Source organism: Pestalotiopsis fici (assembly GCF_000516985.1).
Source record: "Pestalotiopsis fici W106-1 unplaced genomic scaffold PFICI_Scf_3, whole genome shotgun sequence".
In the NCBI taxonomy this organism is placed as follows: domain Eukaryota; kingdom Fungi; phylum Ascomycota; class Sordariomycetes; order Amphisphaeriales; family Sporocadaceae; genus Pestalotiopsis; species Pestalotiopsis fici.
Window position 1 is genome coordinate 1,560,193 of NW_006917093.1, and position 25,840 is coordinate 1,586,032.

At 48.3% G+C, this 25,840-nt stretch overlaps 10 protein-coding genes across 10 annotated transcripts; 4 read left to right on the plus strand and 6 right to left on the minus strand.

The window, feature by feature from the left end:
• Positions 1–1,290: 1,290 nt before the first annotated feature.
• Positions 1,291–2,572, minus strand: PFICI_04615 (uncharacterized protein; the record flags this gene model as incomplete). Its single annotated transcript, XM_007833196.1, has 2 exons — positions 1,291–2,413; positions 2,466–2,572. The coding sequence occupies 2 exons, from the start codon at positions 2,570–2,572 to the stop codon at positions 1,291–1,293; spliced, it is 1,230 nt and encodes a 409-aa protein (XP_007831387.1).
• Positions 2,573–3,500: 928 nt separating this feature from the next.
• Positions 3,501–3,926, minus strand: PFICI_04616 (uncharacterized protein; the record flags this gene model as incomplete). The annotated part of the gene is made up of 1 exon (XM_007833197.1): positions 3,501–3,926. One exon carries the CDS (start codon positions 3,924–3,926, stop codon positions 3,501–3,503), a length of 426 nt encoding a protein of 141 aa, XP_007831388.1.
• A 519-nt stretch (positions 3,927–4,445) lies between these two features.
• Positions 4,446–5,446, plus strand: PFICI_04617 (uncharacterized protein; the record flags this gene model as incomplete). The annotated part of the gene is made up of 2 exons (XM_007833198.1): positions 4,446–4,617; positions 4,689–5,446. The coding sequence occupies 2 exons, from the start codon at positions 4,446–4,448 to the stop codon at positions 5,444–5,446; spliced, it is 930 nt and encodes a 309-aa protein (XP_007831389.1).
• Positions 5,447–5,768: 322 nt separating this feature from the next.
• PFICI_04618 (uncharacterized protein) lies at positions 5,769–7,105 on the minus strand (the record flags this gene model as incomplete). Its single annotated transcript, XM_007833199.1, has 3 exons — positions 5,769–6,062; positions 6,113–6,718; positions 6,929–7,105. 3 exons carry the CDS (start codon positions 7,103–7,105, stop codon positions 5,769–5,771), a joined length of 1,077 nt encoding a protein of 358 aa, XP_007831390.1.
• Positions 7,106–7,795: 690 nt separating this feature from the next.
• On the plus strand, positions 7,796–9,044 carry PFICI_04619 (uncharacterized protein; the record flags this gene model as incomplete). Its single annotated transcript, XM_007833200.1, has 2 exons — positions 7,796–8,180; positions 8,281–9,044. 2 exons carry the CDS (start codon positions 7,796–7,798, stop codon positions 9,042–9,044), a joined length of 1,149 nt encoding a protein of 382 aa, XP_007831391.1.
• A 1,241-nt stretch (positions 9,045–10,285) lies between these two features.
• Positions 10,286–11,018, minus strand: PFICI_04620 (uncharacterized protein; the record flags this gene model as incomplete). The annotated part of the gene is made up of 2 exons (XM_007833201.1): positions 10,286–10,793; positions 10,861–11,018. The coding sequence occupies 2 exons, from the start codon at positions 11,016–11,018 to the stop codon at positions 10,286–10,288; spliced, it is 666 nt and encodes a 221-aa protein (XP_007831392.1).
• Positions 11,019–12,436: 1,418 nt separating this feature from the next.
• On the minus strand, positions 12,437–15,477 carry PFICI_04621 (uncharacterized protein; the record flags this gene model as incomplete). Its single annotated transcript, XM_007833202.1, has 10 exons — positions 12,437–12,623; positions 12,692–12,877; positions 12,926–13,030; positions 13,148–13,850; positions 13,906–14,093; positions 14,147–14,177; positions 14,228–14,445; positions 14,501–14,611; positions 14,661–15,187; positions 15,238–15,477. The coding sequence occupies 10 exons, from the start codon at positions 15,475–15,477 to the stop codon at positions 12,437–12,439; spliced, it is 2,496 nt and encodes an 831-aa protein (XP_007831393.1).
• Positions 15,478–16,106: 629 nt separating this feature from the next.
• Positions 16,107–19,683, plus strand: PFICI_04622 (uncharacterized protein; the record flags this gene model as incomplete). The annotated part of the gene is made up of 8 exons (XM_007833203.1): positions 16,107–16,361; positions 16,419–16,442; positions 16,503–16,692; positions 16,749–17,185; positions 17,264–17,699; positions 17,753–17,858; positions 17,921–18,678; positions 18,737–19,683. 8 exons carry the CDS (start codon positions 16,107–16,109, stop codon positions 19,681–19,683), a joined length of 3,153 nt encoding a protein of 1,050 aa, XP_007831394.1.
• A 1,169-nt stretch (positions 19,684–20,852) lies between these two features.
• Positions 20,853–22,043, minus strand: PFICI_04623 (uncharacterized protein; the record flags this gene model as incomplete). Its single annotated transcript, XM_007833204.1, has 5 exons — positions 20,853–21,188; positions 21,246–21,444; positions 21,517–21,563; positions 21,634–21,726; positions 21,804–22,043. 5 exons carry the CDS (start codon positions 22,041–22,043, stop codon positions 20,853–20,855), a joined length of 915 nt encoding a protein of 304 aa, XP_007831395.1.
• A 1,337-nt stretch (positions 22,044–23,380) lies between these two features.
• PFICI_04624 (Pre-mRNA-splicing factor cef-1) lies at positions 23,381–25,678 on the plus strand (the record flags this gene model as incomplete). The annotated part of the gene is made up of 1 exon (XM_007833205.1): positions 23,381–25,678. The coding sequence occupies one exon, from the start codon at positions 23,381–23,383 to the stop codon at positions 25,676–25,678; it is 2,298 nt and encodes a 765-aa protein (XP_007831396.1).
• Between the last annotated feature and the right edge of the window lie 162 nt (positions 25,679–25,840).

Genomic DNA, 25,840 nt, shown 5'->3' on the forward strand with positions numbered 1-25,840 from the left:
CAATTCGGCACTGGTCATGCTGTCTCGACTCTTTGCCACAAGACGCCATCATTCGGTTTCTCCCACAAGAATCAGGTTGAGCTTGGAGAGCTGGTCCACCATCATTTCGTCAATTCGCAATCGTAGCCAGTACAGGACCCTCTCCTGCTGCATTGTGTATCCAGGCCACTGCTGCATCACTCACCAAAGTGTTGGTGGCGTTGGTAATGACTTTCCGGCTGTAGTCCGTTGAGTGTCAGAGCTTTCTTAGGCACGAAGGAGTTGGGTTGAGTCCATATCTCTCACGACATGTGCCGGCACTTCTGTGTCGTAGTCTCCAGGCTAGAGAGTGCTTGGCTTGGAAATTATGTCGCCGTCGCCGGCAGGACCGTACCAACCGTGAAGATACCAAACGACACCTATGCTTGACATGGCATTGCCTCTGTTTTGACTCCGAAGTAGCCTTCGACGTGACCGATATCCAGGATTCTACCGAGGGTAAATGGAGTGGCTTGGAGACCTAGACTATGCCGACGTCTGGCCATGGCGCCCCATACTGAGCTTGTCTATGACTCCAGATCCTCGTCTTACAGAAGTCAATGCCATTGATTCATCCTGTGTATGGTGAATGCCCCTCTCGCTTCGTCGGAAATACAATGCTAATATATCGGTCAATGAGGCATTGTAGATAAGCTGGGTCGTTTCTGCTCCTCTACGACTTCCTGCAATCAGCCTGCCCACCATGAGAACGTAGGAGTTTGTCACAGCTGCGCATACAACGGAGCCAATCCCAAATATCAAGATCGCCGCTAGGAATACCCATTTGATATGAAAAATGTGTAGGGTTCTCCACGACTGGGCTGCAAGGACAGTTGCGCAATAAGATAGGCACTTTTCTACCATCCCATAGTTGTTCTCTTTGTCGGCAGTTTCCATGACCGCAATGTGCGGATTCTAACATTACCTAGTTCCCTAGATACATAGCTACATAGATATACAGTATGCGCGATCATTGTTTTCCACCAATATGAGCTTTGAATTGGAACTAGGCGACAGGAATGGTATGAATTCAGAGGCCTAATTGTTGTGAATGTAGAGTCTGCGCTTGCTCTCATGCCCTTTTCAATAATACCTTAAACATAAATCTCAATTAGCATATTGAATGTTGGACAAGGCACTTTGGATAAGTGTCCACGTACGTAAGGCTGAGGACAAAGCACGACTCCCGTATGTCGTCACCTGAACTTTGGGAGGTGGAAAATACCTAATCATGCTATCCATGGTGCCCAAGAGACATCGTTGTGCTACAAATTACACTTTGCTCCACCAACGCCCTTTGGTATATGCTGCCCTTGCAAGGCCTATCAATACTCCACCGGTAGTTGTCAAGACACCCCCGTATATCCAAACGTCGTTGAAGCCTGATCTCAATATTGCACCGGCCACGGGTGTGCCGATGAGTAGGCTCAACCCCATTACAGTGAAGCACATGCCCATTCTTGTCCCTACGACACCCAAATTCGGACTCAGTGTGACCAGAATACTAGGACTCAAAGAAACAAAAGAGCCAGAAAAGACCCCATACAGGGCGGTGCATGCCAAGAGAGGCCCTTGCTCTTCGACTGCGAGTAGAGTCAGGATGAGTATGCCGCAAATGATCGCACAAGGTACCATCATGTTGAAAGGACCTAATTTGTCGGCCACGAAGTTTGGCACGATCCTTCCCACGGTCGATGCCGCGTTGAGGATCGCAATCAAGTAAAACGCAAGATCGGAATTGGTGATACTGCGATCCTCAGCGAAGAGCTGGATGTAATAAAAAGGTGTGTACGCCCCTAGGAAGGCAACAAATAGGCCGGCGCTGAACAAGAGATACGGCAGCTCGGTGAATGCCGACCAATCAACCATCTTCCGTTTCACAAGAGGAAGTGTCCGAGTCCGCATACACACGTTGGACAGAGACAAACCCCCAAGAGCAACGAACCCGATTATGCGAACGGCCCAGGGGAAGCCAAGATGTTGTTGAAGCTGTCGGAAGGCTACCGGGTAAACCACACCCCCAACGCTCGCGCCGGATGCTGCCAAGCCAACAGCTAATGATAGCTTTGCGCTGAAATACTGCGAAAGAATTGCCACCCCGGGGACAAAAAGGCACCCGGCTCCGAGGCCAATGCAGAATGACTGTGCCAACAGGACCTGCCAAAATACGGTACACAGACTCAGCATCATGTGGCCAAAGGTCACCAAAAATGACCCGACAAGCAGGAGATGGTAGAAATATCCTGCATCATAGACTGGTCCAGTGATAAAGCCAAGGAACATGATGAAAAATGATTGCAAAGATCCGATCCACGAGATGTCGGACGAGTCGGAACTTGCGAGAAGATCCTGCTCATAATAGGTTTGGAATACTCCAAAAGAATTGATGATACCCCTAAAGGTCCATTAGTGAGAATGACTACTTTCGTTGGAGTGCGAGGGCTTACCAAGTATTGAAGAACAGGAAAAATGCGCCTAGTACCTGAAGCCATGCTTGCAGGCCACCATCAGGCACGGTCGATTGTTTATCAGCTGACTTGATCTTTGACTCCATAATGAGAGTTTCCGTATGCTGATGCCAAAATCAACTATGTACGGTAAATATGAGAAAAGGAAACGAGCTCATGTGATTAAATAGCTAATGCGGAACATTTCCCAAATATTAGCTAATCGAGCTCATATATGCTATATTGCATAAAAGCAAACGGCAATCCCTAGCTCCAAAGCAGAAAAAAAATTGGGACCGCAAGCAGGCTGCAGCATTAACTTATGATATATATCACGTACATCATAAGAGGTTTTAGTGGCTACCTAGGTAGCCTTTGTTTAGATATTGCTGGGGTTATATTCCGGCTATTTACGAATCATTCGGATCTTGTATTCTGTTAACGCCGCTCCGTTGGGATTCCTCACCCCTATATTTTCTTCTCTAGGCTGGATACAAATATCTAACATGAAAGACCAGTAACTGGATACCGCATTCAGGACAGGTTGCTAGTATACGGCCATAATGGACGTATTCGCATGAAACGCTGTATGCTAGCCTATCTGACATCAATCCAACCCATTAAAAAATTGTGATGATTACGACGGACCATTATATGGTTCACTAGATGTGCTATGTGAGATTTATTTCGTTATTCCAGCACCTGCCATCTAACCCTCCTTAATACAGAGGAACTGGAGCAAGGGGCTCCATGAGTTATAATAATAGTAATCGTACGGTCCGATCTCCTTGGGGTGGTGAGATGGCTATATTGGCCTCCATCTCACAATGACAGTCATTACTCGGATCTTTACTAGAGTTTCCAGAGCCTTGCTAGTATTTCCTTGCGGTATTCAACAGGGGTCCCCCCCCCCTCCTCACATCACAAGAAAAGGCTTTCGAGGTGTTTGAGATTTAATCTCTTTAGTATAGGCTGAAATTGCGATATGGGGATATCCTATCCTATGTGTAGAAAGAATTCGATATATCTCAATTTTCAGTCCTTCCCACTTTCTGTCTGTGTCTTGCTCACACTCCCCGATTTGAATTCTTCTTCCGTCACCTCTTCGTGCCAAAAGGTTTGGCCACTCGCAACAACCAAGTGTGTCATGATGGTCCCCTCCGCAGCTCCGTGCCAGTGAGTAGTTCCCGGTTGCGCCCAAACGACATCTCCAGCCTCGATGCGTCGAGGCTGGCCGCCCTTATCGCAGACCAGACCGGATCCGGCCAGGACCTTGATCATCTGGCCATGTTCGTGTGTGTGCCAGTATGTTCGGGCGCAAGGAGTAAAAGTCACGTTCGATATATTCTGGCCATCGCCGCTGTAGATTCGATCGAGGAATACATCGCCGGTAAATGTTGGTCCAACTTTCTGTACTTTGGTTGAAGCCTGGAACGCTGGCAGAACAATCGAGGAGGGCATGGCGACTGGAGTATGGGGCTGGATTGATGGTGAGTCGTTGCGATAGATTCAACCGTGGGCCATGTAAATAAACCAGAATGTGAGAGAAATAGGAGTATTGGGAAGTACAGAGGTGCGGATATGAAACCGAATTCCCTTGTGCTTCTCAAGTACCGTCACGGTACTTGGAAAGAATAAATGCCAAGAATACAGCGTTTATAACGATATCTCTATACTCCCCACCATCGCTTATGTACAGTTCCTACTAGGTAGGTGAATAGGTACGTACTTTGTATGCCGAGACTGATGTCACAACTGACTCGATAACCGCGGAATTTCGCATTTATATTGCACAAGCAGGTTGCATTAGCGCAGAACTAGCGGAAGACTAAACCAACCTCAACGCATCAGCCACCATAAGCAGGTCGCATATAAGATATCCACCCTAGTCTTATTGCATTTTCTTCCTTGTTATCCAATCAACAACTAGGTACTACTCGTATCGCACGAACTCTCAAGTCTGTCATCATTATCCTTCCCATGGAGCCCGTAATTGTTGATGATGGGTCGGCTATGGAGCCTACATCGGCAATACCGATAAGCCACATGACGCAACAATCTCATGTTCGCGCTCCTGGAGATGATTGGACCGGGATAACCAATTCTACTGAACGACGAAGACTGCAGAATCGCCTGAATTCAAGAGCTTGGCGTGCGTGATGCGTACCTACCCCTGAGAGGTTTACGTGTCTGTTTCTTCTAGACTAACTCGGTGGCTTGTAGGTAGGCGCCAAACTGATATCAAAAAGCTTGCCGCGAAGAACGAGTCAAGCTTGCCGGTTGAGAGACAGCATCTTGCCAACTCAAAGCAGAAGGTTCACCTGTCCAAGGATGATCAGATAATTGAAAAATTACGGGGTACTCTGCAAGGGAGTCGTCGAACTGGTACCTTGTGTGCCCTCGGGGCGCGCGAAGCAAATGCATTGATGGAGTCAATCGAGGCGGTGGCGCAAGGACACGCCAGCTTGGGCTCACCCAGAGTTGATCTTCTCTTGACACTCACCCGACTCAATGTTTTTCGCGCCCTAGATATAAATGCTTCCGCCCTAGGGTTCCCCTCAGCGAGCTGGCTCTGCTCAGATGCCGTTTCGGTAATCAGCATGAAGGACGGCAAATGGCAACCGCCGATGGGATGTCCGCCTTGTCTACGTCCAACTTGTCTACAACAACAGATACCCCATCATCCATGGTTAGATCTGCTACCTTTCCCGACTGTTCGCGATAATGTCCTTCTTTTGGGAGAAGACTACGATGATACAGCGTTTTGCCTGGATATCGTAGAGATCTGTGCCGTGTCGGCAGACGGTGGCGGAACAGGACTCATCGTCTGGGGCGAGCCTTCTGATCCAAGCAGTTGGGAGGCAAGTGCAGACTTGCTGAAGAAATGGGATGAATTGTTTCGTGGAAGCCATGAGCTCATAGCTGCTAGTAATCACTGGCGAACCATGCGTGGCGAGGATCACTTACCACTTGATTTCTAATAAATGATACGCGGGTTTAACCGGAGTTAAGTTGATTTGATGGAGTATGTTCCTCCGGACGAGAGATAGAACACTTTGATTCTGTGAAGATTGTGGTTAATTATGCCGAGTCACTTGTGCAGGGGGTCTAGTCTCGTTCGTCAAGATGTATATGGTACAGTAATAGGACGGATTGTAACGGTATTGAATTCAGATAACTGGCTTAGAGGTCACCTAGTACCTATTGAAAATTGTCGCATATCTAGATGTTTGATAGTGCCGCTTGTACGATACATATCTACCTTGCTCAGGCAATGCCCCCCCTTTTTCACCCAACTGAAAGTTATTCGTTGACGAGCACATATCGGTATCGAGCTTTTCCAAGTTCCATGTCTACGATGGCGCTGTTGGCTTCCTTCATACTGCGTACTTCCACCATTGGCACAACCTTCTTCTCCACTGCAAGCGCCAGCATTTCCTGGATTTCGCCTGGAGATCCAATCAGGGAGCCAGTTAGCTTGACTCGCTTTGAAATCAGCGCGGGCGCGGGCACTTGGAACGAGCCATCTTCAGGATTTCCACACTGCACAAAGACTCCATCCCTTCGTAGCAAAGATAAATAATCCCCCATGGGCATCTACCACCGCTCAAGTCAGCTTGTTGAATCCCACGAGGATGATGTCTTACCTTTGAGGACGACACAGTCGATATGATGAGATCCAAGGTTTGTTGGTGCTGGGACGCCCAACCGTCCGTTTGCGTTGCCACAAGCTCATCAGCCCCTAGATGCAACGCATCCTGTCTCTTGTCATTGGTCCTCGAAAAGGCAACAACGCGGTCCGCGCCGAGGGCCTTGGCCCACAGGACAGCAAAGTGACCGAGACCTCCAAGACCAATTACGCCAATGGCCTTGCCTGGTCCTGCTCCGTGTCTTTTCAGAGGCGAATATGTAGTCAACCCTGCACATAGCATTGGTGCGGCATGTTCCGACGGCAAGCCTGGAGGTATCTTGACAACAAAGTGTGCAGGGGAGCGATTGCACAGCCCGTAGCCTCCTTGCGATGCATCACCGTTGAAGTGAATGCCCGCATAAGTGCCGACGAATCTCTTGATGCAGTATTGCTCCCGCCCGGCAGCGCATTCATCGCAGGGGCCAAAGCGGCCCTGGCACGAGTCAGACTGGGCACCCACGCCAACCCTGTCCCCGAGTTGAAATCCTCTTGTTTGAGTGCCAATACGGATGATGGTTCCAATGATTTCATGACCAACGCAGCATGGATAACGCGTAGGGCGCTGCCTTGAATTAGTCCAAGTCCAAGGAAGAAGCGTTCATGTGTAAATAGATGATATAGGTGTCGAGCACTAGGAATAGCTCCATCTTGTCTGAGTACTTTGGAGAGGAGAAGAGGGAAGAATAGAATTGGAAGGACAAGGCAAGACCGGAAGACAGATAGAGAAAGAGGAGCGTGGGGGGTTCAACACTCTCGTCGAGGATTGACTTACCCATCCGCTTCTGAGTGTGTGCAGATCTGAGCCACAGATTCCGCAGTGTGATATTTTAATATCGACATCGGTTTCTTCCCATTTCTTCGGCTCAAATGACTGCCACACCATCTTTCCCTGGGCGGAGTCCTTGTCAAGGCCCATCCAGCCCTGGAAGCTCAATTGTTCAGCAGCCATCTTTCAGACAGTGATTGAATTCTAGCAAAGATGTCGATGTAGTGAATGTTAAGATCAGCGAGACCGCCATATTAATAACAATTTTTCAGAGACATTGGCCGAGTAATTACATATGTCGTTTCACATGATATGACAATATCCGGCACTACTGGAATAGTATATCTACTATGATAAACACCGTCATCCCATAAGCAGCGTGCATTAGCGTGTCTTGTGTTTCTTCACTCGATCCACTTATATTCGAGCTTGTAATAAGTGCAGGGCTGCCCTGCCGATAAGGGAATCATCACAAGATTGGTATACGGTACGGGGCTGATGTTCAAATGTATAACCGAATAGCGACAACACGAACTCCATGCTACGATATACACACATATTGACGGACAGCTTTGCCTTTTTGGGATCAACCCTGACCCGTCACGGCAAATCGCGATTTCAACTGTTCCTCCTCGTGAAAATGGCCTCATAAGGCCCACTCGATTGGCCCGCTGCCCGGGCCTCCAGTCAATCTTGTCATCTTGGCGACAGCGAGCATTTGAACCATGGATAGAGTAGACACAAGAGCAGAGAATAACTCCGAGATGGGATAATGGAACACCTAATCCTTTTCACTCCAGTTTATAAGTATAGCCATGAAGTCCAGACTGCAGACACTCAAACATTCAGCTCTCCTGGTCATCTCATGCCAATATGGCGTTTAGCACTTATTCTCCCCTTCTGAACAACGCAAGTATGCGTGCAGTCGTCTATGAGGGCATTCCTTTCCAGATGACTGTACAGGATGTCCCGGTGCCAACCATTCTCAATGAAACTGATGCCATTGTCCGCATCACCACTTCTGCCCTGTGCGGCTCGGACCTCCACGTGTACCATGGTGTATCCGGCGCGGGTACTCCTCCCTGGGTCATGGGCCATGAAGCTATTGGCTATGTGGCAGAGATCGGCTCAGCCGTAGCGTCCCTTTCAGTCGGTGACTACGTTATCATTGCCGATACACCATCCACGGGACACCTTACGATGGAACCAACAGCGACCAGTTTCTACGGCGTTGGGAATGGATTGGATGGTCTGCAAGGTCTGTCAGCTCTTCCCTATCAACACATGTCTACCAGTCTGAATGCCATACCCGCTACATTTCTGTAATGGTCGAGAATAAAATGCTCATCATCGTACAGCTGAATTTGCACGCGTACCATTTGCCGACCTCAGTCTTGTCCCATTGCCAATCACCAGCAACACCACAACTCGGGCTTTGGAGCAGGATTATCTAACTATCGGGGATATCTTCAGCACGGCATGGATAGCATTAGACTACGCTGGTTTCGAGCCTGGCGACACTGTGGCCGTCTTTGGCGCTGGGCCAGTCGGTCTTTTGACAGTCTATAGTGCATTCCTACGTGGCGCATCGCGAGTTTATTGTATCGACCATGTAACGATGCGTCTCGACCGGGCAGCTTCCATTGGTGCCGTTCCCATCAATTTCGCCGAAACAGACCCGGTGGCCCAGATTCTTGCCTCTGAGCCCAACGGCGTGATGCGGTCTATTGATTGTGTGGGCATCGAGGCAGTCAATGCTGATCTCGAACCTGATGAGGGCATCATTGTTCGACAAATGATTAGTCTAACACATTTTGGTGGCGGAATCGGGCAAGTAGGCATTTGGCGAGCGCAAGATAGCTCGGCAGGGGCGCCGCTCGGGAGTTCATTGTCTCCAAACTTGACATTTCCTCTTTCGTCTATTTTCAGCAAACAGCTCAGCTGGAAGAGTGGACCAGTCGACCCGAAGCCAATATCACCGTATCTTGTGGATCTGATTCATAGCGGCAAGGCCCAACCAAACTTCATTACTTCTGCCGAGATTAGCATCGAGGAGGTGCCAGAATATTATCAGCGATTCAGTGATCATGAGGAGATCAAGGTGTATATTCATTTCCCCTAACACTCAAGAGAGATTCGATGCGCCACAGAGTGGCTAAGAAGCGGGAAGCAACAGGAATGGCTATCAAGTCAGTTTCTCACACATCACTTCCATAGACGAGATCTATATTTGGTTATACTCTTTATCTTAGACACTGGTTGCGTCAGAACTATAAGATTTGTGGCGTTATAAAGAGTCTGACTTTTCATCATGTATGAATTCATGTTTTGCTCGCTTTGAAGGTATGCGAAGTACGCGACCAAACTCAAATGCCACGCACGATCGGGGCTACAGCCGTTTTTAAGAGTATTCGCTTAATTCTAAATACGCCACGCAGACGCAGGCTACTTATATACGGAAACGGGCGCAGAACAGTATGGTAAGCAAAAGAGAAAGCCTATCGTCAATCGCTTGAGCGGCATCCATTTTCTTTGAATAGTCTGACGTGGATATTCTGTACCGCGGAAATGATGGATTTTGGCTTCCTAGTTTGCACATGCAACCAATACTATACAAATGCTATTGTCTTCGTTTGCTGGCCAAGATCGTACCAAATATTAGCAAGATAATTCTTCCGATGTCAGAGTATTTGGATGGCCCGCTGCCAGTCGCATTGCTTACCTCATATCTATTTGGCGGTAAATATTTTCAGGATTGGACGTCTATAGTGGTAATGTCTGCAGTATAAGGTAGCAAGTTTACTACGGCCCATTATATTACTGATTTTTCACAGCTATTGCTACATCATGGCATAATTTTAAAGTGTCATCGGAGGTCGGTTCTCTTTAGCCACTGGCGTCTATTTGTCGCGTTATGAATTTCCTTTCAGATTAGCACAACCTCTTATGCTAAATGCATATAAAATTATTTTTTATTTTTCCCTTCTCTATAAGCTAGCGAAAGGAGGAAAGGGAAAGAAAAGATCCAATATTCTTTCCTCATCGTGTATGAGATACTTCGGGATCATCTAGTGCACATTTCATATCTGGGTGAGTATAATCTAACCGTGGCTTTTCCTTTTAGATCTCGCCGGCTGGGTGACGACCAAAGGTCGATCAGCTCTTGGTGATTCTGCAAATCACACCCACCAAGCACTGGGAGTCTGGCCATTGCAAGGGTCGTCTTAGGCCACGACCACCATTTGACGAAGGAGCGGTCTTTGTCCACCAAGTGCAGGAACATCGTCCTACGCTTCTATTCTTTCTTTCGTGACTTCGAAACTATTCCAGGAGCTTCATCTTACAGTCCCTCATTCGATAGGTCTATTTCGAGCCGAGTCTGGACTCGATCTTGCTGGATTCCTTCTGGCGGATATCGCTCAAGCCTTCGCGTGTAGCATTGTACTGTGCGGTAACTTGGTTGAAAGGGTTTTCCGGGGACTTTTCAAACTCCTTGCGGATTCTATCCTTCTTCTGGTTTAGACGTAGGCCAACACCACTGCCATCCTTCTCCATTTCCTCAAGTCTTCGCTCTTCGAAAGCGGCAAATGCAGCCTTGAAACGACGTTCCGGATGCCGGTCGATGTCGACTTTGGAATTTCCGGCGACACCGAGCGCGTCAAGGGCGTTGTCGATACCAGAGGCGTTGAGCGTGGGTAGGGCTGAGTCGAGTTGCGACAGGTCGAGTGTTCCGCGGCCAGTCTTCTTGGTCGCCGTCTTTGCGTTCTTCGGGCCACCCTTGCTGGGGGCGTTTTTCTCGTCTTCGGCTTCCAGGGCAGCCTTCTCAGCCTTCTTTCGGGCTTGCTCCTCGCGTTTGGCGGCCTCGGCCTCCCTGCTCAAGTCAGTAAATACAAGTAGAGAAGGTGGGGCGAAGGGAATCGTGGTTGGGGAGACGTTACTTCTTGGAGTTGTTCTTGGAGCCTCTGTCCCAGTCGGCAGCTTCAGCGGCTTCTTTCTTTTGTGCTTCGACCGCAGACTTCTTGGCGGCAGCTTCGGCCTTCTTTGCGTTGCCAGCCACCTTCTTGGTGTTCTCACCAGCGTTCTTCTTGCCTCCCATGGTGGGGTAGTTGGAGGGGTTGACGTGAGTGGGTTTACGGTAATACCCTGGAGTGCGAAGGTCTCCTCTAGTGACCTATAAATTCCACCGGCTTCTTGAAATAGCAGCCGGGTGTAGTGCACCAGCGTTTTGAGAAATCAAGAGGGGAGAGGTGGCTAGGCTTGACAGGATGAGTCTTTTTTTGTTGTTTTTGGAAGAGTTGCAAGAGTTGAATGAAAGGCGGATGGACGAATTTGATAAATAATGCGTCATGCGCCGAAGAGCGGAAGCCCCAGGTGGGTGGCCAAGGTGGGATGCGTGTGCCTGAAAGCGCGAATTTGACTTGAGAGACGAACAAGGTACATAGGTTAGGTACCTACTCCATGTGAGGTATTGATGTACGTAACATCAGCAGCCAGTCTGGAAGTACCTACGTACCTTGCAGCAACAGGGGAATTGCAAAGATTCTTTTGTGGAATAATTTTATTGAAAGCTGAAAGTAAGATAGAAAAATCGAGTGGTTCTTTTGGTCGCGCCTTTGTAAATCGAACATCTTTTCAATATTGATTATTTTCCCTCTGGTATATTAGCTGCGCAGCTGACTTCTTACCCTAGGCAATACAATTTGGTAGGTGTAGCGCCTGTAGGGCATAGTGTGTACAGTAGGTATGTACCTTAAGTTTTAGTGGTTGTAGCTACAATGAAGGAAACGCGTCGGCAAGGAACATAGACCGTACCTCCGTCCATATGTATAAATGCCAGCGTAGCAGTGATTGCAGCAAACTGAGAGTCAAAAGACCTCGCCGGATAAATTGAATAAAAAAACAAGAGAGAGAGAGAGAGAACCTCCACTTTATAAATAGTTAGTCGTGTCTATTATGAAAATGCCATCACTTGACCAGCATCGCCGGGTGCCTGTTTTGCTGGTGTATTGTTCCAAAAGCCTCAATCAAGGAATTAGGATTATTCCCACAAGCTCTTCATTGCATTCGTTGTCAATCAGAATGGTGGGCAGGCATACGCGACGCTCCTCCATGAAGACATCCGCCGCCCAAGAAGCCGATAACGAACGACAAGCGGCTATCACGACAAGGTGGCATGATTACCGCGATCCTGTTAAGGGAGCTTGTGCAAGTCAGACGTGCACACATTCATGCTGTCGCGATACGTGTATTAACAGCTTTGCTTTATGACACCAGCAACTATTTGACCGCGAGTATTGGAACGACACGATGCCCGTTTCAAGCAGCCAAGAACACAGCAAAATGGCATAACAAAAACCAGGCACATCGTGCCAACTTTCTACTTGAGCCAATTTCGTAATTCATGCAGCCGTTGGTGGGACACTTGCGAACGTGACGACAATAAAATACTAATAAGATCCTTCTTCTTGTCTTGTATGTCCGTTACGTACTATGTCGAGAACGTTAGCAATGACTTTATATGCAAGGCGCTTTCTGTGAGCTTATTAGTACCTTCTCAATAGAATCCTTCATTAAGAATCGAATGGTTGTAACATCTTGTTTCTGTCCAATTCGATACACCCGAGCGAGTGCTTGCTCTTCTAACGACGGATTCCATTGCGGCTCCATAAGATATACTCGCGACGCAGCTGTCAAGGTCAATCTGCATATTATATTAGTTATTGCTTGTCCTGGTTTGAATATATCAATTTCAAAAGCGGTAGTACTCACCCTACTGCGCCACATGAGAGCGATAGCAATAATATTCGAGTGGTCTCATCTGTCTGAAACTTCTCAAAGATTATCTTGCGATTCTTTGGCTTGACCTTTCCGTCAATTTGAACGCAGGCAATCCCGGCTTCATTCAAAACAGTGCGAGCAATATCGAGAGTGGATTTCCAGAATGAAAATACAATACTATCATGGTGAGATGCAGGAGTCATTGAGTAAGGTTGGGAAGCTTACCTCTTGGTGCTCTTTGGAAGCTTTTGCACATTATCCAGCAGGGCGCGGATCTTGGTTGGATAAGGCTGCTGCTCGAAGTGACGATTCTCATTGGCCGCGGAAGGACTAGGCGAGCGACTGGGGGAATCTAATCGTGCTGTAGCTACTGGACACTCCGTGTCGCAACTACAAAATGCAAGTGACTTTGAAAGAATCTTCCTCGAACTGTAACATGCCGTGCACCATAGCCGGAGGCACCTGGTGAGATAAATCTGAATTGATGACATGGGCTCAAGCAGCTGAGACTCATAAATACTCATATCATGGTCGAAGAGATTGCTGCATTCTACGCATGCAATAGGCAGTCCTAGCGACGGAAATCGGTTGAGTGCCTTGTGTGCTGCGGTGCTCGACCACTGCTCTGTGTTGTCCCCTTGCACCTCCAATATGCGCTTTGCATAGCCGTTATCCGGCTGCCAGAAGCCGTGATTGCATATCAAACGGAGTTGATTTATCTTTTCGACTGCGTTCTTGTATCCTCGTGTGGCGTTATGGCTGCTTAAAACATCGTCGATAAATTCCAAAGCCTTCTCCTTTGCTGCGCGATACGTCTCCATTTCTCGCTCGCTAAAGCTGAGATGCATCTTCAAATCCTTTCGATCTGGTAGTACAATATGGCCACCAGATCTTCGAAGCATAATGTAACCTAGAAGTTGCCTTAGTCGATTCGTTGCAAGAATCCCCTCTCCATTCGTCCACAAATTCGTGAATTGATTGTGAAAGGTGTCTTTGTTATTATATGGGTAAACTTGCAAGAATTTGAGTAGACTCTGAAGATCGGATAAATTATTTTGTATTGGTGTCCCTGTGACAGCCCATCGAGACGACGACTGGATTTCACATACCGCTTGCGTGGTGACGGCAGATGGACCTTTGATGCAATGAGCTGTTGGGTGTTAAATTCCGGCGGTAAATAAATAATTGTAATGAAATAGACCAACCTTCGTCGAGAATTACTCGATTCCACCGCGAGGTAAATAGAATGCTTGCATTTTGGCCCATGCGCCACTCACTCAAAACCGTATGATATGTGACCAACACGATATCTAGCATTTCTAGGTCTCGTATATCTGTTATTCTTGATTGACCATGGTGGCAACGCCATTTGAAGTCCTTAGGTGCGAGGTGCCTATCAAGATCAGCTCACATGCTTCACGACTGAAAATAGAAAATTCCACTCACATATTGAGCTCATCCTGCCAATTCTGTAGCACTAAAATCCCGTAAGTCTAACCAGACAAGATCTAAAGCTGGGTGACTTACACGATGATGGCATGACGAGAAGGGTTGTCTTGTTATCACACGGTCTATGTTTCATCAGAGGAATATCATCTTTGCCTATAGTCCTTCGTATCCTGTCGTGAGCGATCAACGCGATCATGCTCAGGGATTTTCCAGACCCCATATTATCGGCAAGAATGCCCCCACGAAAGGATGGTGGCTGCTGATACTGAAGAGAGTTATCAATGTTGTTGAGGTACCTTACATCATTTAGCGAGACTGGTCACCACAAATATAACAATGTAGTTCACTCACCCAATATCGCCATTGGGGTTCTCCTTCAAAGACCAAACATCTGTGCGGTCACCTGTGAGATTCCACCCCGCTTCACGGTTTCTCATGAAAGTCAAGGCCTGCTTCTGGTGGCTGCAAGGAATTAGTACTCCCCTGCTCTTTTTTGAGTACCCAGACTTACTGTTGGAGTGGTGTCAAGAGATCATGTGAGCCTTCCGTAGGTTCGAGGTCAACTGGCGTCGTAAATGCGGCGAGAACATCGATTATTGAAATTTCCTCCTGCTCCACAGCCAACTCGGCATCAGACTGCACGTTAGAGGTTCGGGCTGCCGCAGAATTGAACAGCCGCTGAGGGTTAACGTACGCAACATCCCGACCTGCACCTACCGGGTCCTGAAGAAAGTACTCGGTGTTGCTCAGGACCTTCTTGAGGCCCGGCCCTAAGGTTTCCAATCCATACAAAATGACCCGGGCAAAGGATGAGGACTGCGCGGTCCGTGTCACCGAAGAAGTCTCGGGATGTCTGATGCTTATCTCCAATTCTAAGCTCTCGCGTTGTAGAAGCCCGAGTAACTTGGTATCTCTTGATGATAACGTAGCAACTGCTTCGTCAGCGTTCGAGCACAGCTGTCCACTGGTGTCGAGCCGCAGCGTCTCCGCGCCTCCTCTTAACAGTGTTGAATGAGTTTTAGTAGTATATAGATACAACTAGCATAGAGTTAAAAGGCTATCATCAGTTAAGTAGTAAAAGTGCTTACCATTCCAAAGCAGATCACGTCAGCTTGCGTGTTTTCTGAAGTTTTGGGTGTTGAAGCGCCTCCAATGATTTCATCTTCAGGTATGGAAGACTGTAGGGAAGCATCGGTCGCGTCGTCCGAGAGCAAAGATGATTCTATTGTCGGTATCTCGATAGACTGCGAGATTGAGTTGTCGGCGATATAGTCCTGGTGGTGGTCTCCGGGGGATAGTTTTCGTCGTTTGGCAGCTGGTCCGTCCATTTCGCACGCCGCACAGGCTTTGTTAAAGAGAGATACGTCTTGGTGCCGATACCTTAGTAGTCTGATCAATGAAGATATGGAATATTTTCAGCCACACCGAAGCTGCGAAGTCGCTACGCACTTCCAAATAAGTAGGGGAAAATTTCATGTGTATTGCATACGTTGTGTTTACACCATGCGCACCGTCCTTTGACTGACTAAAGCACAGCTGTTCTGCCCACGAAAAGAGGCGCAGCAAGCTTTGCACTCAGCCCCTCAGTCAGCCCGACGGTGTGCCTGACGAGATGTGTACCAGCGCCCTCGTCGAACACCATCCTATCAATGAGACATATTAATTACACTGTAGAGGCTGAAACCATAAATGTGCAGATGAGTGGGGGGTATTGGGCCTACTGGGCCCCGTCCCCATTGATCAGTCACCAGGTCTTCCTCGCCCGCCAATGCAATGATACTCATTGATTCTTCTACTTGCAATCAGACGATTCACTGCACTCTTCCACTCTTCAAATTCTCATTTAAGATCTGTTACAGTCTACGAAAGTGTGGATTTAGAATCCTCAATTCATTGCTAATTTTCCGAGTAAGACGAACGTGACTTGCCTTCTTGCCATTTCCGAATCTTGGAGGCTATGGCACAGCGACTCATCGAAAGAGCCTGCGATCAATTTCGCAAGGAACTCTCACCAGAAGATGAAAATGAAATAATTTCAACTAAAAGTCTAGATGAGGTAAAGCTCGCCCTTGGACAAATAGAACGTCACTTAGCCGCTCGACAATCCTTACGAAACTTCGACAGGATCGCACCGTTCTTGGGCGCTGCGGAGCGGTTCTCACAAGTTGTCGAAGTTGTATGCAACGGTACACCATACTTGCCGTGGATTTGGGTACGGTCCCAGTCTCTCCTCTCCCTCACTGCCTTGCTTCTGCTTCCCAGGTGTTAGGCTCCAGTGAAATTCATCATACAGGTGAGGAGGAAAATGCTCATTTACACGAACGGAACCGCTCATCACTGACTTCTTACGCAGTCTGCTCGTGACCATGTCCACGTTCTAGACAAGGTTCTCATGGCCTACGCCAATATTGGTAACAGCATGCCGCGGTTGTCTCGATACGGTGAAGTATTTCATGACCATGCTTTCCAATGCATGATTGCATACCTGTTCGAAGATATACTCGAGTTCCACCGAGAAGCTTATTCCATGTTGAAGAAGCCAGGTACCGGATGGCCCAAATTCAAACAGTTCTTTCGGAATTTCTAACGTCTCCGACAGGATGGACAATTTTCTTCTCCTCGTCCTGGGGCCGTTTCGATCACCGCTTTTCAAGCTTATTGATCAACATTGAGCGTCTGAGTGAACAGATCGACCGTGAAGCAGTGGCCCTCGACATCGTGGCAACCGCCGAGTGGAGGTCCAAGAGTGCAGATGATGCCTCAAAACGGGAGGAACAGTGGCAGACTCAACAACTCCACGCCATTCTTAATTGGCTAGGTATTGAGGATGATATCCAGGAGGCAAAATTGGAAATGAACGCGAATAAATGTTACGATGGCACCTGCCAGTGGCTCACGAAATCTAGTAAGATACGGACGTGGCTCGAAAGAAATCGGGGCAACCCTGTACTCTGGTTGAATGGCAAACCAGGAAGTGGGAAATCGATATTGAGTTCAATGCTTATACGTTTCCTTCGATCTGATCCAAGCCGACGAGTATGTTTCTTTTTTTGCGACTATAACACATCGGCTTTGGACATTGGCACCCGGATTCTACGCACTATCTGTTCACAGATTATTCGCATGGCTCCTGACTTGGTGCCTTACGTGTATGACGAGTGCTTGGTAAAGGCGCAAAGATGCTCTTCCGATGTTCTCAAGAGAATCATGCCGCAGCTCTTCTCCCGATTCGACGATGTGAACCTCGTCGTTGACGGAATTGATGAGCTCCCATCCTCAGAACACAAAAGTATCATCACTGCTCTGTTGCAGCTCTCAAAATCTTGCTCTGGAGTGAAATTGCTCCTAGTAAGCCAGGACTTGCCAACCATAGCTGATTATCTTTCGAAAAAGCCCACATTATGCCTAAGAGAAGAGGCAGAAGCAACTCACAAAGACCATGCCATTATGGTTGAAGGATCTCTCAAAGAGCTGAACGAGAAAAGACGCGGTGCTATTGGAGGCGTCTTGATGGAAAAACTGAAGAACGAGATTCTGGACAAATCTGAAGGTTCGCTTTTCCTTTCTTAAGTTTCTGATACAGCAAACTGAATAGGATCATAGGGATGTTTCTTTGGGTAAACCTCGTTATGAATCTCCTCAAGATGTCGAAAAGCCCACAGGAATTGAGACAACAGATTTTCTCGCTGCCAACGTCTCTAGCTGAAATGTAAGCACTTATTCATATTTTGACGAAACTTTTGTTAACCATATCAACCATATCAACCACAGATACCAGAAAATATTGAGCAACATCTGTCACCAGCTCCAAGCAAATGCCATTCCTGATGTCATGAGGATCTTTGCTTGGCTGAAATGCCACAAGGGACAACAACCAATGTTGAAGTGTGAAGTCCGTCTAGCAATGGCGCTGGATGGATCTACCCGGAAGATCACACGGGACAGTCTACCTTGGGCGAACGCCACTGATATTTGCAAACCTTTGATCGAAGATGGCCCCGACAACACCTTGGTGTTTGTTCATTCAACAGTGCCACAGTATTACACCCAGCAATGTATCTTGATGTTCCTGAAGGCTGATCGTATGTGTAGATTCTTGTTCGAGAATGGCCCCAATTCGTTCATGTCGGTACCCGCAGCCATAGCATCAGTAACATTTGCATGTATATGCCAGGTTGATCAAGCGCTTGACCTCTTGCAGCCTCAATGTTCGACAAGCACGTCTACACTTGAAGTCGCTCGTGGATTTTATGGATTACTTCCATATTCATACCAGTACTGGACACAACATCTAATCGAATTCTTGTCAATGTCAGAAAAGGAGCCGTCAAGCTTCTCTGATAGCCTCTCGAAGGCCATTATGGAATGTCTGAAGCAGCTATGTCAGAAGCTGATGGGGACGCCGGATATGGATTCGGTGCCCATCAAAACAGATGAAGATTCCTCTTTGTTGCAGAGGTTTCTCACTGTTGACGAAGCTGCAGTAATCACACAAACGATGGAGCGAGCTAAACAATTACAATCACAAGGTAAGGAAACAAGATGCGTCCATGAATCACAGCACCTTTTACTAACTTCGAACCTAAGGAACGAAGCCAGTGACAGCGAAACTTGACACCCCCTCTGCAAGCCTTCAGGAGTATCGCCGCGCACTCCATCATATTGTTCGGCAGGACTCAATGCTTGGCATCGAGCAAGACGAGTTAATCGCTTTCAAGGAGGACTACAAACCCACCGCGTTCGTGTGCGACCGCCAGGGTTGCAATCGAAGCTTACGTGGCTATTCCTCGAAAGAAAAGCTTGCCTCCCATCGAGAACGACACACACAAAGTCTGCGATGCTACGAGAGAGACTGTCAATACAATGATGTCGGCTTTTCTACGGGGACGAAATTGAAAAATCACAAACAGAAGATGCATCCTGGTCCGACATTGGTGCCAATTCTTGAAGAGTTCCCACGTGAGACGTCGCCGATGATGCACAGTACGGGCGGTGATCAACAAGCTGGAGCAGCGGCTTCTGAGATCCTGGAGTCTTCTTCTCTTTATGAGCCCGCGAACCCGCAGAGTACTAGCACGGCAACCAAGGAGTGGGCTAATGAAAACGAGCACCCTTCCGCGGTCGAGGCTTTCCCGAGCAGGTCAAAGGACCTTCCTGGCCAACGCCCAACGAGAATACTAATCGGCTGTTGGTCCCGTAGCAGTTCCAGGAAGGACCAGGACAAGCATGCCTGTTACGGAATTCTTGGAGCTAATGCTATGTTCCGTATCAAGTTGGTCCGCGAAACCATGGATGGCCGATTCGTTGATGGTAATTTCCCTACTGCTGCTAGTGCTCGTTGGATAGGCTATGAAGAGGTGAATCTTCTGGGCCATATTCGCGACCTGAGCAGATATGTGATGAAGGAGTATGTGCGTGTTCGGCAATACCAAATTGACCACTGTAACGAGACTGAGGACGAACGGGTCGCAAACGAGATCAGGGCTGTCGACGAAGCCCACCGGCGACGAGCGGCTCTAGCCGTCAAGGCCTAGGCTAACCCCCTCTGAATCCCAAGACAATGCCGTGTCCCACAAGGTGGATAACTTGAAGACCGCTGGAGCCCAATGGCGACCGAACCACGGACGCATGACTTCTTGGACCCCAGGTATAAGAAAGAATAGCATATGAAGGGATTAGCTTGTCGAATTTGGTAAGGCTCAGTTTACCATCCTGAAGACGTAGGAGACGCATCGTGGAGATGAGGCACAGGGCGAGGTGCCTCATACCGCGTCCTGCTACCTAATATCACGGATCAGTGTGCCTAGGATTAAAAGTCGAATCAATCCAATCAGTTCAGATACAATCAGTTTTATTGCAAGCAGCTTGGAGGGACTGTACGTTTCCGAAACTAAAGCCATTTATAAGCAAATAATGTAGATCAGTCTTTCGTTAATTATTTCTACCCCGCATTCTATAAGCCAAAGACCTTTTAAAGAAGTATATAAGTAAGGAAAGCTCATCCTTACCAATATGTGCCCTCCCACTGTCCTGAGGAAATTATCAATCGATAATACCGGTGCTATAGTCTAGAATTGCGGTTGGGCAGCCTACCTAATCATACCCCGATACTTTCGCCATAAAAGCCATCGGATCGCAAAGTAAGGATACCTAACCGTAATAATTATTTATCGGACTTCTAAGCGACGCAATATTGCATAGAAGATATAGCAATAATGGATCCGGGGGTTTTGGCTTTGCCCCATAGTGTTCGCCCACCTATTTGGCGCTTTTAGTTTATTAAAGGCAGAGCGGACGGGATGCCGAGTTCTCTAAGAGCCGTGGTCGTATGTGATAGGCCTCTTCAATAGAAGACCTTATGCCCTCAGTCTATCCAGCTTGAGCATCGCCAATCTACGGTTCCCATCTCTGCCATGCACTCCTGGCAATCCACTCACTCATTCATCGTTATATTTGTCCTGGTGCAAAGTTTCGCAGCTGCATGAATCTCTACTTGGTGGCTTTGGCTCAAGTACAAAGTATCTTTCACGATGCGTGTACAGATAATTAGATATCCAAATGATATTCACGCCTTATTGCTCATTAATTTAGAAACAATATCCCCACTCACTCAAACTTTTTCTGCTCTAATCAAGCGATCATAATCCCTAGGGCTTCAGAGGCTCATATCATAACGCCAACCCTGTTACTCTAGACCTGTGTACTAGGGATTCTCGTACTTGGGTAGAATGTTGTTCCAGCCGTCGATACGTTGCTTCTTGAGCTGGCTAAAATTGATATCGTCGAGCATCCTGGAGTTGGTGGCACGTTGAGTGTGTCCGCGATCGTACCATTCACGAGCACCTTCTGGGAGCGCCTCCCTTTGCTCATCACTGAGCTTGGATACCCTATTCTCGACGGGAGTAGCACAGTGCTTACAGAAGCCCTTGTTGAACATGCCTCTGCCCATCTTGTAGTACGTCAGGTTCTCCTCGCCTTCGTACGAGACGAGTTCCTTGCGGGGGTAGATCCAGATCGAGCCGTACTTGGGAAAGGTTAGCTAGTTTCTTACTTTACTCCGCTTGCTTTGATGTTAAGATGGAATATGTATACGTACGCGGCCGCAAATGCTGCAGTTGCACTCAATGACGCGATCGTCATAGGTCTCGTCTAGCGGGCGTGATCGCACGGCGAGTCGCACGGCGCCGCAATGACAACCACCAGTGTAGACCCGAGATCCTTCGACTTCTGCTTCTGGAATAGTACCAGTGAACTTGGCTGGTTCATATGGAGCCCCATATGCACCACCATTCATGCTGTGATAGATTCATTAGCATGAAATACTGTCACCACTTTGGAGAGGGATTCTCGGCATGAAGTATACCTACCTCTTCAACTCGAGGCTCCAGATGTCGAGGTCCTGAATTGTTCTTGCCTGTTTGCGATCAATCTCAGCAGGAGACTCTGCCCAACTTTTCTCGTGGTCTGTGTGTTCATATACTCACGTTCAATCCACAGATTGGTTCCTTATTTTCACCCGGTTTGGGAGGCTCGAAATACCCAACGCCATACAAGGTGACGCCACAGGTTGGACAAGACTGTGAGTGACCATTGTGTCAATTTACTATTGAATTTGTTTCTTTACCCACCGGCGGCCACGGCTTGAACTACTTACCTTGTAATGCAAACCCTTCTTGCCAAACGTATAGTCGGTGAGACTACCCTCGTCTCCCTTTACCCAGACAATGTCGGCGTATTTAGGGTAGATCCAGAGCATTCCCTTTTTGGTGCAGGAGCTACAGTTGCAGCTAGCAAGGGCTTGGATCTCGGGGACCGTAACCTCAAAGACATTGGCTTTACAGTGACAGTTTCCTCTGTAGGTACGTGTCGGATCTGTGGTGGATTGTTCTGCCATGGTGAATTGGGATAGAGTGGCCTGGAGAGTGGTGCTTGAAACTGGTTTTGATTGATCAATCAATGTCCCGAATGCTTTACAAATGTGACAGGTAGAGGAGGACGTTGGGTAAGCTGCGGTCAGCAACGGGCGCGGTTTAAATCCGGGCCTACACAAGGGTAACTGCTGATCTTCGCTGCTGGTTCAGCTGGCTGAAACATTGTCTGCCTGTTTGTCTGATGGAGCAAGAGTCAAGGGCAAAAGGGAATACTACGATCCACTTATTTTCCCAATTGTCCGGTTGAATTGTCCGTCCATTAATCATTGGCCAATGTGTTCTAGCTCATCCATATGTACGAGAGGGGCGTAAGGAAGGATGCGAAATGATCGACGCGGTCTCCAAATGCAAAGCGGCCAACCCTACGCGACGGAAAGTTACACAAGGGCCACGGTATCAGGTGACTCACATGGGCCGGACGAAGCATGGTCCCGAATCCTACTGCCGTCTGGTGCATTTCTGGGTCTTAGATAAGGAACGAGCAAAGTGATTGAGTGGTGCCAATAATCATCGAGAAGAGCTAATAGCTTAACGGATTGCCTCTGCTGCTGCCTAGTTCTTGGAGATTGTCCGTCGAACTGATAATTAGATTTTGCGTTGGTGTTCCATGACTAGCATGACTAAAACCACACATGGGGGAATTGCCTTGAAGGAATACTAATACTTCTGGTTGGTGTTGGAAATCGCACTCTCTGTGCCAATTCGGCATGAGATTTCTATCCAGCGATGAATCGCTTGCAATCTTGACTAAAGGATGGATCATTCAAGATTGCGTCAAGAGAGTCTGTAGGTTGTATACAGACAGCAACGGATATGAAGATTAGCACTTATGTCTATGGCCCATATCCGTACAACTATACTCTGTGGGGCTGACTGGTTTGATACTCGAGAAAAGCCCAGGATTATGAAAAGGTTTCATGCATCAATAACCTACCGAGCAATAGTGGGATAAATGCCAAGTACGAATTTCAAGCAAGCAGGCACTCATTCTTTATATATTGTATTTTTGTTTGTAAAAATTCGAAGTCTGCACTGTGTAAGCGATCGAGTTGTACATGTCATCTATGGTCTGAATTCAACTTTCAGCTGTACATGCAAGCTAACTTAGAGAGTTCCCCGCAGAAGCTCGAGCCACATGCACTAGCCACCTTTTCTCGACTGGTCGCGTTGTGGCGCGATACGATGCCCAGCTTGTTCCTAGTACCTATTCTTCTTTTTCTGAGTGACGACAATCTGACAACTGCCTGTCTTGCAGCGTCCGCCAATTCAGCAGTCACATTTCCGCCCAAACAACTTCGAGATGCCGGTCGTCAAGGGAGGAGTTTGGACAAATGCCGAGGATGAAATCCTCAAGGCGTCCGTCTCAAAATATGGACTGCATCAGTGGGCGCGCGTGTCGTCGCTGCTGCAGCGCAAGACCCCAAAGCAATGCAAAGCCCGATGGAACGAATGGCTAGACCCGAGCATCAGGAAGATCGAGTGGAGCAAGGAAGAGGATGAGAAGCTGCTGCATCTGGCCAAGTTGATGCCGACGCAATGGCGCACCATTGCCCCTTTGGTCGGTCGCACGGCGAACCAGTGTCTTGAACGATACCAGAAGCTCTTGGACGAGGCCGAGCAGCGTGAAGCCGGCGGACTCGGTTTGACGGGTCCTGATGGCGGCGAGACGCAAGCACCTACTGCCGACGACGTCCGACGACTGCGACCTGGTGAGGTGGATCCGAATCCCGAGAGCAAGCCCGCCAAGCCCGACACGATCGATCTCGACGAAGATGAAAAGGAGATGCTCAGCGAGGCACGAGCTCGTCTTGCCAATACTCAGGGAAAGAAGGCCAAGCGGAAGGCAAGAGAACGTCAACAAGAGGAGTCGAGGCGCTTAGCGACCCTGCAGAAGCGCCGCGAGCTCAAGACGGCTGGCATCAATATCAAGGTCGTCACGCGCAAGAAGGGTCAGATGGACTACAATGCCGACATTCCTTTTGAAAAAGCACCGGCTGCTGGTTTCTACGACACTACGGAAGAACAGAACTTGAATGAACGGGAGCGCGCTGCATTTGATCCTCGGAAGCAGCAACTTGCCAACAAGCGAAAAGGCGAACAGGACGATGACGGGGAGAGGAAGAAGCGCAAGAATGAGAAGGACGGCAACTCGGCTGCGACACAGGCTGCCATGAAGGCTGGCCAGCTGCAAAAGATTCGTGAGGCAGAACAGAGCAGCAAGCGACGAGCACTCAACTTGCCGGCACCTCAAGTCGGCGAGGGTGAGCTCGAAGAGATTGTCAAGATGGGTATGATGGGCGAACGTGCCAATCTGGTTGCACAGTCCAGTGACAATGACGCCACAAGAGGACTCGTCAACTCTTACTCCACTATTACTTCTCAGACTCCCATCAGGACGCCCATGGCACCGGCCCAAGAAGACCATATTGCCAACGAAATCCGAAATATCAAGGCCTTGACAAATAACCAGTCGGCATTGCTGGGGGGTGAAAATGCCGATTTACAGGAAGGATCTGCCTCAACCGGCTTTGACGGTGTCACCCCACGCAGACAGGTTGTTGCTACACCAAACCCTCTGGCTACACCTCTCAGAAATGGTGCGGGTGGAGTCGGAGCAACGCCAGGAAGAGTTGGACAGACACCTCTCAGGACGCCACGGGACAATCTTGCTCTTAATGCCAATGGCGGCATGTCTTTAAGCTTGGGTTCACGGCTCAAGCAAGGGCTCGCGTCCTTGCCGAAACCGAAAGAAACCGATTGGGAGCTTGAGGCTCCAGAGGATCAGATGGAAATGGTTGTGGCGGATGAGCTGGTCGAGGATTCAGAGGAAAGAGATCGACGTGAGCGAGAATTAAGGGAGGCCCAAGAAGCCCTGGAACGCAAGCGTCGCACACAAGTTATGCAAAAAGAGCTTCCACGTCCCGACACCGTGGACATTGAAGCACTAATGAAGGAAGCTTCCCTAGTCGAAGACCCGATAGAAGCATTGATCGCCAAGGAAGCCGCTCTTCTCATTGCAAACGATGCTGCCAAGTACCCTCTTCCAGGCTCGAGTCTCAAGGGCAAGCCCGCTCGTCTCGCCCAATTAGAAGATGCAGCATTGGCAGAAGCTCGACTCAAAATCCTTATGGAGACCAGGGACAAGCCAAAGTCGGAAGATGTCTCGGCTGTATTCGAGCGGGAGAACTGCAATGCCATTATGCTGGGGCTCGGCTGCTACGTTGATGACGAGGAGGAAGAACAGGCTGTCGCTATGCAGAATGCCTACGATGCAGTACAGGCTGCCACCATGTCGACAGTGGAGAAATGCGCAAAACTCGAGAAGCGGCTCACGCTCCATCTCGGAGGTTACCAGCACAGAGCCAAGACGCTCCGCCAGAAAATGAACGAGGCTTTGGAAGCACTGGAAAAGGCACGACATGCATTGAGCGGCTTTCAATCTCTGGGCATTTCGGAGGAGATTGCTGCCAAGAGCCGACTCGACGCTCTACGCGAAGAGGTGGCTTATGTTAGTCGCAGAGAGCGTGAAGCTCAAAACATGTACAAAGAAACAAGGGAAGAGCTCGAGGCAATTGGTGGCGTTAACGGGTATCACTGATTGTGTTTTAAGAGATCGGCTTCTCATATTGGTAGCTGTGTATTGTAGGGAAAGATTGTATACCCAGAGTGCCGAAAAGGTTAATGGATCAAGAATGATAATCGTTCACTTTGCAATGACTTGCCGCGTATAGTGATTCGCACAATGGAAGAAAAGCTGTAG